Source organism: Hyla sarda, chromosome 1, assembly GCF_029499605.1.
Source record: "Hyla sarda isolate aHylSar1 chromosome 1, aHylSar1.hap1, whole genome shotgun sequence".
Taxonomy (NCBI): domain Eukaryota; kingdom Metazoa; phylum Chordata; class Amphibia; order Anura; family Hylidae; genus Hyla; species Hyla sarda.
The window spans coordinates 3444801-3462654 of NC_079189.1; the positions used below are offsets into that span (position 1 = coordinate 3444801).

Sequence of the window (17854 nt, forward strand, 5' to 3'; positions counted from 1 at the left end):
TGGTGGCTCAGCCTTCCCTTACATAGCTCCCCCTGGTGGCTTAGCCTTCCCTTATATAGCTCCCCCTGGTGGCTCACCCCTCCATTATATAATACATAATTTGTCACAAGCAGCATGAATGGATGAGCCCTTCTTGTCACGTGTGAACAGTCCTGTAGTGTAGGAGGTGTAATGGTTTGGGGAGGGGAGACATCTAAATTGCATCTGACAACACTTAAAAAGTAAGACCAGTGTATGGTGGTAATTAATAATTTACAACCTATAGGTTACCTTTTGGAAATGCAATACAGACCCTAAATTTCAACAGCACCAAGGAAACGTGTATGGATTCTTTTTTGACAGTGCAGACACTAATGTAAACTTCATGTAAATCTACTGTCTAATCCTACATAGTGGATAATATTGCACTTGGTCACCTGACCTCCTCTTATTACAGCAATAATTTTATGTGTCTGCAGTTACACAGATAAACCAGTAGGAGTAGAAGCACATGTATTAAACCACTAACACTCGCTCCCCTCCCCCTCATGTTTCACCGCACCAGTTTCTTTGTCAGGAAGTAGATGGGCACTGAGCATGAGAACGTCGGACAATGGGTTTTAAACAGGGGTCAAGTCCTTGAAAAAAGTGGAGGAACTCACCCAAGATTTCCACTGTAGGGCTGGTCCTGCTATTGGGAACAGTGTTCTAGCTGTGGAAATAGTGCAGTAAGTTCCCACACGTTCCAGCAGGACTGGAGCCCTGGTTTTAAAACCTCCAGTTGTGACATCATGGGGGAGGGGTGTTACTAATCCACCCAATGAGATTGACCATTTATCATGTGAACCTATCAGTATATCAATATGTCTACAGGGCAGGTCTCCCATCCAATCACTTATAACTAGGGATCGACCGATATCGATTTTTTAGGGCCGATACCGATACTCTGTGGACTTAAAGTGGGGAGGGTTAGTCTCTCCGGTCTGTCCATTTTCACCCGGAGGCCCTCTTCTCCGGGCCGGCCCCGGCCTAGTGACGTTGCCTTGACGACGACGCACAGGGACGTTCATGCGCAGGGACATCTGCTGCACACGGACGTCCCTGTGCGCCGATGGCTGTCCGGGCATGCTGGGAGTTGTAGTTTTGCAACATCTGGAGGTCCGCAGGTTGAAGACCACTGAAGGGATTGACAGGCGGTGATGATGAAGGGGGGGTGGATGATGACGGGGGTGGATGATGACGGGGGTGATGATGACAGGATAATGATGACGAGGGTGATAATGACAGTGATGATGACAGGGGATCTGGATGATGACATGGGGGGAGGATGTATTTCTCACCCTAGGCTTATAGTCGAGTCAATAACTTTTCCTGGGTTTTTGGGGTGAAATTAGGGGCCTCGGCTTATATTCGGGTCGGCTTATACTCGAGTATATACGGTAATTTGTTTATTAATTTTAGTATCAATAAACCAAGTCAATATCCAAGGACATCATATCCCATCAACATAGATGATAATATTAAAATAGATGATAATATTAGAATAGATGATAATATTAGAATAGATGATATTAGAATAGATGATATTAGAATAGATGATTATATTAGAATAAATGATGATATTAGAATAGATGATATTAGAATAGATGATATTAGAATAGATGATTATATTAGAATAGATTATATTAGAATAGATGATTATATTAGAATAGATGATATTAGAATACATGATGATATTAGAATAGATGATTATATTAGAATAGATGATATTAGAATAGATGATAATATTAGAATAGATGATATTAGAATAGATGATATTAGAATAGATGATATTAGAATAGATGATATTAGAATAGATGATAATATTAGAATAGATGATTATATTAGAATAGATGATATTAGAATAGATGATATTAGAATAGATGATGTTAGAATAGATGATATTAGAATAGATGATATTAGAATAGATGATAATATTAGAATAGATGATATTAGAATAGATGATATTAGAATAGATGATGATATTAGAATAGATGATATTAGAATAGATGATATTAGAATAGATGATAATATTAGAATAGATGATAATATTAGAATAGATGATATTAGAATAGATGATGATATTAGAATAGATGATGATATTAGAATAGATGATGATATTAGAATAGATGATGATATTAGAATAGATGATATTAGAATAGATGATGATATTAGAATAGATGATGATATAAGAATAGATGATGATATAAGAATAGATGATAATATTAGAATAGATGATATTAGAATAGATGATATTAGAATAGATGATATTAGAATAGATGATATTAGAATAGATGATATTAGAATAGATGATATTAGAATAGATGATAATATTAGAATAGATGATAATATTAGAATAGATGATATTAGAATAGATGATGATATTAGAATAGATGATGATATTAGAATAGATGATGATATTAGAATAGATGATTATATTAGAATAGATGATTATATTAGAATAGATGATAATATTAGAATAGATAATATTAGAATAGATGATGATATTAGAATAGATGATGATATTAGAATAGATGATGATATTAGAATAGATGATGATATTAGAATAGATGATATTAGAATAGATGATGATATTAGAATAGATGATGATATTAGAATAGATGATGATATTAGAATAGATGATGATATTAGAATAGATGATTATATTAGAATAGATGATTATATTAGAATAGATGATTATATTAGAATAGATGATAATATTAGAATAGATAATATTAGAATAGATGATGATATTAGAATAGATGATGATATTAGAATAGATGATGATATTAGAATAGATGATGATATTAGAATAAATGATGATATTAGAATAGATGATTATATTAGAATAGATGATTATATTAGAATAGATGATTATATTAGAATAGATGATGATATTAGAATAGATGATTATATTAGAATAGATGATGATATTAGAATAGATGATATTAGAATAGATGATTATTTTAGAATAGATGATATTTGAATAGATGATTATGTTAGAATACATGATTATATTAGAATAGATGATTATATTAGAATAGATGATATTAGAATAGATGATAATATTAGAATAGATGATATTCGAATAGATGATGATATTAGAATAGATGATATTAGAATAGATGATGATATTCAAATAGATGATGATATTAGAATAGATGATATTAGAATAGATGATGATATTCGAATAGATGATGATATTAGAATAGATGATATTAGAATAGATGATGATATTAGAATAGATGATGATATTAGAATAGATGATAATATTAGAATAGATGATAATATTAGAATAGATGATATTAGAATAGATGATGATATTAGAATAGATGATATTAGAATAGATGATATTAGAATAGATTATATTAGAATAGATGATTATATCAGAATAGATGATGATATTAGAATAGATGATATTAGAATAGATGATGATATTAGAATAGATGATATTAGAATAGATGATGATATTAGAATAGATGGTAATATTAGAATAGATGATATTAGAATAGATGATATTAGAATAGATGATGATATTAGAATAAATGATGATATTAGAATAGATGATGATATTAGAATAGATGATATTAGAATAGATGATGATATTAGAATAGATGATGATATTAGAATAGATGATGATATTAGAATAGATGTTTATATTAGAATAGATGATATTAGAATAGATGATGATATAAGAATAGATGATGATATTAGAATAGATGATGATATTAGAATAGATGATGATATTAGAATAGATGATGATATTAGAATAGATGATGATATTAGAATAGATGATGATATTAGAATAGATGATGATATTAGAATAGATGATGATATTAGAATAGATGATGATATTAGAATAGATGATGATATTAGAATAGATGATGATATTAGAATAGATGATAACATTAGAATAGATGATGATATTAGAATAGATGATATTAGAATAGATGATGATATTAGAATAGATAATATTAGAATAGATAATATTAGAATAGATGATGATATTAGAATAGATGATGATGTTAGAATAGATGATGATATTAGAATAGATGATATTAGAATAGATGATGATATTAGAATAGATGATGATATTAGAATAGATGATGATATTAGAATAGATGATGATATTAGAATAGATGATGATATTAGAATAGAAGATATTAGAATAGATGATGATATTAGAATAGATGATGATATTAGAATAGATAATATTAGAATAGATGATGATATTGGAAGAGATAATTATATTAGAATAGATCATAATATTAGAATAGATGATATTAGAATAGAGGATGATATTAGAATAGATGATTATATTATAATAGATGATTATATTATAATAGATGATGATATTAGAATAGATGATAACATTAGAATAGATGATATTAGAATAGATGATATTAGAATAGATGGTGATATTAGAATAGATGATGATATTAGAATAGATGATAATATTAGAATAGATGATATTAGAATAGATGATGATATTAGAATAGATGATGATGATGATATTAGAATAGATGATATTAGAATAGATGATATTAGAATAGATGATATTAGAATAGATGATGATATTAGAATAGATGATGATGATGATATTAGAATAGATGATATTAGAATAGATGATGATATTAGAATAGATGATATTAGAATAGATGATATTAGAATAGATGATATAAGAATAGATGATATTAGAATAGATGATAATATTAGAATAGATGATGATATTAGAATAGATGATATAAGAATAGATGATATTAGAATAGATGATGATATTAGAATAGATGATGATATTAGAATAGATGATGATATTAGAATAGATGATGATATTAGAATAGATGATGATATTAGAATAGATGATGATATTAGAATAGATGATGATATTAGAATAGATGATGATATTAGAATAGATGATAACATTAGAATAGATGATGATATTAGAATAGATGATATTAGAATAGATGATGATATTAGAATAGATAATATTAGAATAGATAATATTAGAATAGATGATGATATTAGAATAGATGATGATGTTAGAATAGATGATGATATTAGAATAGATGATATTAGAATAGATGATGATATTAGAATAGATGATGATATTAGAATAGATGATGATATTAGAATAGATGATGATATTAGAATAGATGATGATATTAGAATAGAAGATATTAGAATAGATGATGATATTAGAATAGATGATGATATTAGAATAGATAATATTAGAATAGATGATGATATTGGAAGAGATAATTATATTAGAATAGATCATAATATTAGAATAGATGATATTAGAATAGAGGATGATATTAGAATAGATGATTATATTATAATAGATGATTATATTATAATAGATGATGATATTAGAATAGATGATAACATTAGAATAGATGATATTAGAATAGATGATATTAGAATAGATGGTGATATTAGAATAGATGATGATATTAGAATAGATGATAATATTAGAATAGATGATATTAGAATAGATGATGATATTAGAATAGATGATGATGATGATATTAGAATAGATGATATTAGAATAGATGATATTAGAATAGATGATATTAGAATAGATGATGATATTAGAATAGATGATGATGATGATATTAGAATAGATGATATTAGAATAGATGATGATATTAGAATAGATGATATTAGAATAGATGATATTAGAATAGATGATATAAGAATAGATGATATTAGAATAGATGATAATATTAGAATAGATGATGATATTAGAATAGATGATATAAGAATAGATGATATTAGAATAGATGATGATATTAGAATAGATGATATAAGAATAGATGATATTAGAATAGATGATATAAGAATAGATGATATTAGAATAGATGATATTAGAATAGATGATGATATTAGAATAGATGATGATGATGATATTAGAATAGAAGATATTAGAATAGATGATGATATTAGAATAGATGATGATATTAGAATAGATAATATTAGAATAGATGATGATATTGGAAGAGATAATTATATTAGAATAGATCATAATATTAGAATAGATGATATTAGAATAGAGGATGATATTAGAATAGATGATTATATTATAATAGATGATTATATTATAATAGATGATGATATTAGAATAGATGATAACATTAGAATAGATGATATTAGAATAGATGATATTAGAATAGATGGTGATATTAGAATAGATGATGATATTAGAATAGATGATAATATTAGAATAGATGATATTAGAATAGATGATGATATTAGAATAGATGATGATGATGATATTAGAATAGATGATATTAGAATAGATGATATTAGAATAGATGATATTAGAATAGATGATGATATTAGAATAGATGATGATGATGATATTAGAATAGATGATATTAGAATAGATGATGATATTAGAATAGATGATATTAGAATAGATGATATTAGAATAGATGATATAAGAATAGATGATATTAGAATAGATGATAATATTAGAATAGATGATGATATTAGAATAGATGATATAAGAATAGATGATATTAGAATAGATGATGATATTAGAATAGATGATATAAGAATAGATGATATTAGAATAGATGATATAAGAATAGATGATATTAGAATAGATGATATTAGAATAGATGATGATATTAGAATAGATGATGATAATAGTATAGATGATTATAATAGTATAGATGATAATATTAGAATAAATGATGATATTAGAATAGATGATGATATTAGAATAGATGATAATATTAGAATAGATGATAATATTAGAATAGATGATGATATTAGAATAGATGATGATATTAGAATAGATGATAATATTAGAATAGATGATAATATTAGAATAGATGATATTAGAATAGATGATGATATTAGAATAGATGATGATATTAGAATAGATGGTATTAGAATAGATGATGATATTAGAATAGATGATGATATTAGAATAGATGATATTAGAATAGATGATGATATTAGAATAGATGATGATATTAGAATAGATGATAATATTAGAATAGATAATATTAGAATAGATGATATTAGAATAGATGATGATATTAGAATAGATGATGATATTAGAATAGATGATGATATTAGAATAGATGATGATATTAGAATAGATGATTATATTAGAATAGATGATATTAGAATAGATGATGATATTAGAATAGATGATTATATTAGAATAGATGATATTAGAATAGATGATGATATTAGAATAGATGATATTAGAATAGATGATTATATTAGAATGGATGATATTAGAATAGATGATATTAGAATAGATGATATTAGAATAGATGATGATATTAGAATAGATGATGATATTAGAATAGATGATGATATTAGAATAGATGATATTAGAATAGATGATGATATTAGAATAGATGATGATATTAGAATAGATGATAGATAATATTAGAATAGATAATATTAGAATAGATGATATTAGAATAGATGATGATATTAGAATAGATGATGATATTAGAATAGATGATGATATTAGAATAGATGATATTAGAATAGATGATAATATTAGAATAGATGATATTAGAATAGATGATGATATTAGAATAGATGATGATATTAGAATAGATGATATTAGAATAGATGATAATATTAGAATAGATGATATTAGAATAGATGATGATATTAGAATAGATGATATTAGAATAGATGATATTAGAATAGATGATATTAGAATAGATGATATTAGAATAGATGATGATATTAGAATAGATGATAATATTAGAATAGATGATAACATTAGAATAGATGGTAATATTAGAATAGATGGTAATATTAGAATAGATGATAATATTAGAATAGATGATAATATTAGAATAAATGATGATATTAGAATAGATGATAACATTAGAATAGATAATATTAGAATAGATGGTAATATTAGAATAGATGATGATATTAGAATAGATGATATTAGAATAGATGATGATATTAGAATAGATGATGATATTAGAATAGATGATGATATTAGAATAGAAGATATTAGAATAGATGATGATATTATAATAGATGATGATATTAGAATAGATGATAACATTAGAATAGATGATATTAGAATAGATGATATTAGAATAGATGGTAATATTAGAATAGATGATAATATTAGAATAGATGATAATATTAGAATAGATGATAATATTAGAATAGATGATGATATTAGAATAGATGATGATTTTAGAATAGATGATGATATTAGAATTGATGATGATATTAGAATAGATGATATTAGAATAGATGATGATATTAGAATAGATGATGATATTAGAATAGATGATATTAGAATAGATGATGATATTAGAATAGATGATGATATAAGAATAGATGATGATATTAGAATAGATGATGATATTAGAATAGATGATGATATTAGAATAGATGATGATATTAGAATAGATGATGATATTAGAATAGATGGTGATATTAGAATAGATGATGATATTAGATTATATTAGAATAGATGATGATATTAGAATAGATGATGATATTAGAATAGATGATGATATTAGAATAGATGATATTAGAATAGATGATAATATAAGAATAGATGATGATATTAGAATAGATGATGATATTAGAATAGAGGATGATGTTAAAATAGAGGATGATATTAGAATAGATGATTATATTATAATAGATGATGATATTAGAATAGATGATGATATTAGAATAGATGATATTAGAATAGATGATGATATTAGAATAGATGATATTAGAATAGATGATATTAGAATAGATGATATTAGAATAGATGGTAATATTAGAATAGATGATAATATTAGAATAGATGATGATATTAGAATAGATGATGATATTAGAATAGATGATATTAGAATAGATGATGATATTAGAATAGATGATGATATTAGAATAGATGATGATATTAGAATAGATGATGATATTAGAATAGATGATATTAGAATAGATGATATTAGAATAGATGATATTAGAATAGATGATGATATTAGAATAGATGATATTAGAATAGATGATGATATTAGAATAGATGATATTAGAATAGATGATATTAGAATAGATGATGATATTAGAATAGATGATAATATTAGAATAGATGATAATATTAGAGTAGATGATAATATTAGAATAGATGATTGATTGTATTAGAATAGATGATATTAGAATAGATGATGATATTAGAATAGATGATATTAGAATAGATGATGATATTAGAATAGATGATGATATTAGAATAGATGATGATATTAGAATAGATGATATTAGAATAGATGATATTAGAATAGATGATATTAGAATAGATGATGATATTAGAATAGATGATGATGATGATATTAGAATAGATGATATAAGAATAGATGATATTAGAATAGATGATGATATTAGAATAGATGATATTAGAATAGATGATATTAGAATAGATGATATAAGAATAGATGATATTAGAATAGATGATAATATTAGAATAGATGATGATATTAGAATAGATGATATAAGAATAGATGATATTAGAATAGATGATGATATTAGAATAGATGATATAAGAATAGATGATATAAGAATAGATGATAATATTAAAATAGATGATGATAATAGTATAGATGATAATATTAGAATAGATGATGATATTAGAATAGATGATGATATTAGAATAGATGATAATATTAGAATAGATGATAATATTAGAATAGATGATGATATTAGAATAGATGATGATATTAGAATAGATGATAATATTAGAATAGATGATATTAGAATAGATGATGATATTAGAATAGATGATGATATTAGAATAGATGGTGATATTAGAATAGATGATGATATTAGAATAGATAATATTAGAATAGATGATGATATTAGAATAGATGATGATATTAGAATAGATGATGATATTAGAATAGATAATATTAGAATAGATGATGATATTAGAATAGATGATAATATTAGAATAGATGATGATATTAGAATAGATGATGATATTAGAATAGATGATGATATTAGAATAGATGATGATATTAGAATAGATGATATTAGAATAGATGATGATATTAGAATAGATGATATTAGAATAGATGATGATATTAGAATAGATGATGATATTAGAATAGATGATATTAGAATAGATGATGATATTAGAATAGATGATGATATTAGAATAGATGATATTAGAATAGATGATGATATTAGAATAGATGGTGATATTAGAATAGATGATAATATTAGAATAGATGATATTAGAATAGATGATGATATTAGAATAGATGATATTAGAATAGATGATGATATTAGAATAGATGATGATATTAGAATAGATGATATTAGAATAGATGATGATATTAGAATAGATGATGATATTAGAATAGATGATATTAGAATAGATGATGATATTAGAATAGATGGTGATATTAGAATAGATGATAATATTAGAATAGATGATTATATTAGAATAGATGATAATATTAGAATAGATAATATTAGAATAGATGATATTAGAATAGATGATGATATTAGAATAGATGATGATATTAGAATAGATGATGATATTAGAATAGATGATATTAGAATAGATGATATTAGAATAGATGATGATATTAGAATAGATGATATTAGAATAGATGATGATATTAGAATAGATAATATTAGAATAGATGATGATATTAGAATAGATAATGTTAGAATAGATGATGATATTAGAATAGATGATATTAGAATAGATGATGATATTAGAATAGATAATATTAGAATAGATGATGATATTAGAATAGATGATATTAGAATAGATGATGATATTAGAATAGATGATGATATTAGAATAGATGATGATATTAGAATAGATAATATTAGAATAGATGATGATATTAGAATAGATGATAATATTAGAATAGATGATGATATTAGAATAGATGATGATATTAGAATAGATGATGATATTAGAATAGATGATGATATTAGAATAGATGATATTAGAATAGATGATGATATTAGAATAGATGATATTAGAATAGATGATGATATTAGAATAGATGATGATATTAGAATAGATGATATTAGAATAGATGATGATATTAGAATAGATGATGATATTAGAATAGATGATATTAGAATAGATGATGATATTAGAATAGATGGTGATATTAGAATAGATGATAATATTAGAATAGATGATATTAGAATAGATGATGATATTAGAATAGATGATATTAGAATAGATGATGATATTAGAATAGATGATGATATTAGAATAGATGATATTAGAATAGATGATGATATTAGAATAGATGATGATATTAGAATAGATGATATTAGAATAGATGATGATATTAGAATAGATGGTGATATTAGAATAGATGATAATATTAGAATAGATGATTATATTAGAATAGATGATAATATTAGAATAGATAATATTAGAATAGATGATATTAGAATAGATGATGATATTAGAATAGATGATGATATTAGAATAGATGATGATATTAGAATAGATGATATTAGAATAGATGATATTAGAATAGATGATGATATTAGAATAGATGATATTAGAATAGATGATGATATTAGAATAGATAATATTAGAATAGATGATGATATTAGAATAGATAATGTTAGAATAGATGATGATATTAGAATAGATGATATTAGAATAGATGATGATATTAGAATAGATAATATTAGAATAGATGATGATATTAGAATAGATGATATTAGAATAGATGATGATATTAGAATAGATGATGATATTAGAATAGATGATGATATTAGAATAGATGATGATATTAGAATAGATGATGATATTAGAATAGATGATGATATTAGAATAGATGATGATATTAGAATAGATGATGATATTAGAATAGATGATGATATTAGAATAGATGATGATATTAGAATAGATGATAATATTAGAATAGATGATAATTAGAGATGAGCGAATTTACAGTAAATTCGATTCGTCACGAACTTCTCGGCTCGGCAGTTGATGACTTATCCTGCATAAATTAGTTCAGCTTTCAGGTGCTCTGGTGGGCTGGAAAGGGTGGATACAGTCCTAGGAAAGAGTCTCCTAGGACTGTATCCACCTTTTCCAGCCCACGGGAGCACCTGAAAGCTGAACTAATTCATGCAGGATAAGTCATCCACTGCCGAGCCGAGAAGTTCGTGATGAATCGAATTTACTGTAAATTCGCTCATCATAATGATAATTTTAGAATAGATGATGATATTAGAATAGATGATAATATAAGAATATATGATAAGATTAGAATAGAGGGTGGGTGGTAGATGCAGGCCGGTAGCTGGGGAGCTTTACAAAAAGTCACGCGAAAAGTCGCAATTGCGGGGGTTAGCGTTGGCACCAAAACCAGCTAGCGCTAACCCACAATTATTACCCGGGAAGAGCTGGTACCGACAGGCCCGGAGCATCAAAAATGGCGTTCCTGGGCCTAGGTGGTAACAGGCTGGCATTATTTAGGCTGGGGAGGGCCAGTAACAATGGTCCTTGCCCACCCTGGTAACGTCAGGCTGTTGCTGCTTGGTTGGTATCTGGCTGAGAATGAAAATAGGGGGAATCCTATGCGTTTTTTTTTGTTTGTTTTTTATTATTTAATAATTTATGGAAAAAACGTGTGGGGTTCCCCATATTTTCATTGTCATTTTTACTGGCCCTCCCCAGCCTAAATAACGCCAGCCTGTTACCGCCTAGGCCCAGGAGCATCATTTTTGATGCTCTGGGCCTGTGGGTACCGGCTCTTCCTGGCATCCCTGTGGGGATGGGTACCGGGGTAATAATTGAGGGTTAGCGCTAGCTGTTTTTGGGGCTAATACTAAGCCCCAGCTTAGTTAGGGAGTCCCTCTATAAGACAGCTTCCACTACTAAGCCTGTAAAGTAAATTAAAAAAAACAACAACAAGTTTATAAAAATTTTATTATAAAAAACACAAGCCATCTGTAACTATTAAACCCAAAAATGCTGGTCATCGTAGCAGTCTACCAAATCTGAAGTAGTCCACAGGATACATGGATCTGAAATGAGAAGAAAAAAAATAGATTAGTACATTTAGGTAGAAAAAAGTGGTAAAAAATGTAATAAGCACACACACACACACACATACATATATATACCGTATTTATCATCGTATAACACGCACTTTTTAGGCTAAAATTTTTAGCCTAAAGTCTGTGTGCGTGTTATACGCCGATACACCCCCAGGAAAGGCAGGGGGAGAAAGGCCGTCGTTGCCCGCTTCTCTCCGCCTGCCTTTCCTGGGGTCTAGAGCGCTGCTGTCGGCCCTTCTCACCCCCTGGCTATCGGCGCCGCTGCCCGTTCTGTCCCCCTGACTATCGGTGCCGGAGCCCCATTGCCGGCGCCGATAGCCAGGGGGAGAGAAGGGGCGCCGACAGCCAGGGGGAGAGAAGGGGCAGCAGCACCCATTGCCGGCGCCGCTGCCCCGTTGCCTCCCCCATCCCCGGGGGCATAATTACCTGAGTCGGGTCCGCGCTGCTGCAGGCCTCCAGCGTGCGTCCCCTGCGTCGTTGCTATGCACGGCGCGGCGCGGCGCACTGACGTCATGCGCCGCGCCGTTCAGCGCATAGCAACGACGCCGGGGACGCACGCCGGAGGCCTGCAGCAGCGCGGACCCGACCCCCGATAGCCAGGGGGTGAGAAGGGCCGACAGCAGCGCTCTAGACCCCAGGAAAGGCAGGGGGAGAGAAGCGGGCAGCGACGGCCTCTCTCCCCCTGCCTTTCCTGGGGGTATATCGGGGTATACACGCGCACACACGCACCCTCATTTTACCATGGATATTTGGGTAAAAAACTTTTTTTACCCAAATATCCTTGGTAAAATGAGCGTGCGTGTTATAGGCCGGTGCGTGGTATACCCCGATAAATACGGTATATATCGCACATTTTTTTCACAGCTGCGACTTGATGTGAGGTTACAAAGTGGTGTTCTAAAGTCATTTATTGTTTTTTGCTTATGGGAGCCAAATTTATCAACCCCCTGTGATAGTATAATAAATATGTCACACATAAGCAAAACCAAAAAGAAAATGACTACAGAACTCGCTTACCATAACGAGATGTCTCCCCTCCCCCAACCATTACACCTCCTACACTACAGGACGGGCTCATCCATTCATGCTGCTTGTGCCCAATTATACCCCCCATCAGCACGGGGCCACAGAGATCTGGATCCATCTGATCAGGTAATGATTCTGCTCAGTGAGACCATTTTTGTCTCCCATCCCTTCCTGCATGCCTGGACCTAATTAGGATCAAATGGAGCCACCATATGGGAAATTGAGGGTCCTGTTTGGGTTGCCAGAAGGTAACCTATAGGTTGTAAATATCAATTCCATCTAACCCCTGTTCTCAGTTCTGGATATAGAAGTTGGACTAGTGATAAGAATTCAGGGGCCAATGTTCCCTCCTCTACCCTGTACAATGACCTCTGCACAGGTCACAGAGCATGCCCAGAAAAGGCATCACTAGGGTCCCCTCCAGTCTATTGTTTCCTATGATCATGGGGGGGGGGGCGCACATATTTCTAAATGCTCTTATTAGCAGAAAAATCTCTGGTGAACATTCCCTAGAGTCAGTGCCCGAAGTGACCCCAAAAAGAGGGAAACTATAAAGGGGGGATCATCTCTTCTCCTCTGTATTCTCTTCTGGGGTCAGGTGACCATCAAAAACTGCAACAAAACCTCATGTGTGTTTCCAACCTAATAATATTTTATACATTTCCCATTATCCGTTTTTATCCCAACAGAAAATTCCAGTAAGAATTCTGAGGGAAACTTCATGTTATCCCTGAATGATAAAGGAGAAGATGAAGATATGATGGAGCGCTCCTCAGGAGAAGACCTCCTTACCCCTAATGTCCATCCAGATCTATCCTATAATAATCCACCTGATCATGAGGAACCTTCTCCTGACCAACCACACATTGTTACCACAAGGAAAGATCAAGAACATGGGAAAGGTTTATATTGTGAGGAATGTGGGAAATGTTTTATAAGCAAATCAGCTCTTTTTAAACATGAGAGAATTCACACAGTAGAGAAGCCATATTCATGTTCAGAATGTGAGAAATGTTTTAAATATAAATCAGGGCTTGTTAGACATGAGAGAATTCACACAGGAGAGAAGCCATATTCATGTTCAGAATGTGGGAAATGTTTTACAAGAAAATCACAGATTGTTAGACATGAGAGAATTCACACAGGAGAGAAGCCATATTCATGTTCAGAATGTGGTAAATGTTTTAAACGAAAATCACATCTTTCATTACATGAGAGAATTCACACAGAAGTGAAGCCATATTCATGTTCAGAATGTGGGAAATGCTTTAACTGTAAATCACGGCTTGTTACGCATGAGAGAATTCACACAGGAGAGAAGCCATATTCATGTTCAGAATGTGCGAAATGTTTTATAAGTAAGTCAGATCTTGTTATACATGAAAGAATTCACACAGGAGAGAAGCCATATTCATGTTCAGAATGTGGTAAATGTTTTAGCAGTAAAACACGGCTTGTTAAACATGAGAGAATTCACACAGGAGAGAAGCCACATTCTTGTTCAGAATGTGGTAAATGTTTTAACAGTAAATACAAGCTTTTTATGCATGAGAGAATTCATACAGGAGAGAAGCCATATTCATGTTCAGAGTGTGGGAAATGTTTTATAAGTAAGTCAGATCTTGTTATACATGAGAGAATTCACACAGGAGAGAAGCCATATTCATGTTCAGAATGTGGTAAATGTTTTAAACTAAAATCACATCTTTCTGAACATGAGAGAGCTCACACAGGAGAGAAGCCATATTCATGTTCAGAATGTTGGAAATGTTTTATAAGTAGATCAGAGCTTGTTATACATGAGAGAATTCATAAAGGAGAGAAGCCATATTCATGTTCACACTGTGGGAAATGTTTTATACAAAAATCTAATTTTTCCAGACATGAGAGAACTCACACATGAGAGGAGCTGTATTCATGTTGAGAATGTGGGAAATGTTTTAGAAATAAATCTCAACTTTCTGGACATGAGAGAAGTCACACAGGAGAATGATAGACGAAATAATAAATGATAAAAATATAATAATATGGAGAATGGAAATATGAGATGTCATGTAACAGTAAAATGTGATGTTCTGTAGTGAGAATTAACCCTCGAATAAACTTCATAATGAAACCTAAGCAGAAGCTAAAGCCAACATCATCTCTTGGTCATCAGCACCTGAAATGAGAAGTAATATGTAATGCTATTGTGTATCAATTAGTAGTGACTTGTAGCTCTACACTACAGTATGATTGGATGATTTATATGGATGATAATGATTGGTGATTACTATGTATTACCTCGGCCTCATTTCCATTAGAAATATTACTGATTGTATCTCATGTGTCACTTCTGTCCTATCAGGATCAGGACACTTCTGTGTTGTCACCAATAACCCTTAGGCCGGGGTCACACACAGGGGTTACAATAAACCCCTCCCTCCCCTAGCCTGGCAGAACCCTATCTTCTTATACTCATCCGCTCTTCCATAGCACCCATTTTTTTTCCATTTCCTTTTTCTTATTACTATAAAAAAATCCTCAAATTTCTCCTGATCTCCCCCCCTCCCTCATGTTGATTTTCCTTCCTTCATTCCCTCCGACTCCTCTCCCCTTTCTTGTCCCCTCTACGCTCTATTCCCTGGTTCCTCTCCGCTCTTGTCCCCAACTCTCTCACCTCCTTTCCCACTATATAACTCCCATGACGGGACTGGTAGAGATGTACCGTTTACTCTATGCCTTTCATTAATAAGTGTCCGACGCCTATATTTGCCCATTTGTCCTGCTGCTCTATGATGCTTTATTATTACTGTATGTCTCTACTGAGCTCAGAATGTTTATTCTTTGTTCTTGTTCTTTAATGTCAATAAAAGAAATGTTTGAATATAAAAAAAAAAAATCCTCAAATTTCTTAACTTTCCCCACCAACTTAACCCCTTAAGGACCAAGCGTTTTTACATTTTTGTTTTTTCCTTACCTTTTAAAAATCATAACCCTTTCAAATTTGCACCTAAAAATCCATTTGAGGGCTTATTTTTTGCGCCACCAATTCTACTTTGTAATGACATCAGTCATTTTACCCAAAAATCTACGGCGAAACGGGGGGAAAAAAATCATTGTGCGACAAAATTGAAGAAAAAACACCATTTTGTAAATTTGGGGGGCTTTCGTTTCTACGACGTTCATCTTTCGGTAAAAATGACACCTTCTCTTTATTCTGTAGGTCCATACGATTAAAATGATACCCTACTGTCACGATCACACCCTATCGGTCCAGCCAAGATGCTAGAGAGAGTGTGATGGTGCAAGGGTTAAGGCCACCAGACCTCTGGGTATACACTACTAGTCCCAGCAAGTCACCAAATTAACCCTTAGATAAACGTGTTTTACCAGAGCCTCCTTCAGAAAGGTGAGCTCCTATATTTAGAGACCAGAGCTGATTAATTAAACATTTAACCTGATAAAAGGTATCACAGTGCTAAATATATAAAAATTCAGGAACAAATGACATACAGGTATAACAATATATAAAAGAGTTTAGCAAGGCAAGTTCAGAAAACAAAAGATGAAGTTCTTACAGCATGATGGTATCAGTCCATGAGAGTGAGAGTCCAGCTGTTCTTAGGATGGTCTTGTCAGCTTGTAGCACAGCCTTGAACAACCAACTTTTAGTCTAGCATTGTTTAAATATCATATCTGCTTTCTTGGGAGGGAGACTCCATTCCCCCCTCCCCTCTGATCCCACTAGGGGGTCTTCTCTCTTCCTGGTCCCCTTATCTGT

The 17854-nt window shown here is 30.2% G+C and overlaps 2 protein-coding genes across 2 annotated transcripts in view; one reads left to right on the forward strand and one right to left on the reverse strand.

Moving 5' to 3' along the window:
• Positions 1-17076, forward strand: part of LOC130299622 (zinc finger protein 271-like) — a 118904-nt gene extending 101828 nt beyond the window's left edge. Inside the window, 1 exon segment of the mRNA XM_056551478.1 lies at positions 14781-17076. Within this exon segment, the coding sequence (XP_056407453.1) occupies positions 14781-16084 (1304 nt within the window). The 3' untranslated portion in view covers positions 16085-17076.
• LOC130306231 (uncharacterized) overlaps positions 1-17854 on the reverse strand; it is an 870792-nt gene that overhangs the window by 327277 nt on the left and 525661 nt on the right. The gene's annotated exons all lie outside the window — the stretch shown is intronic.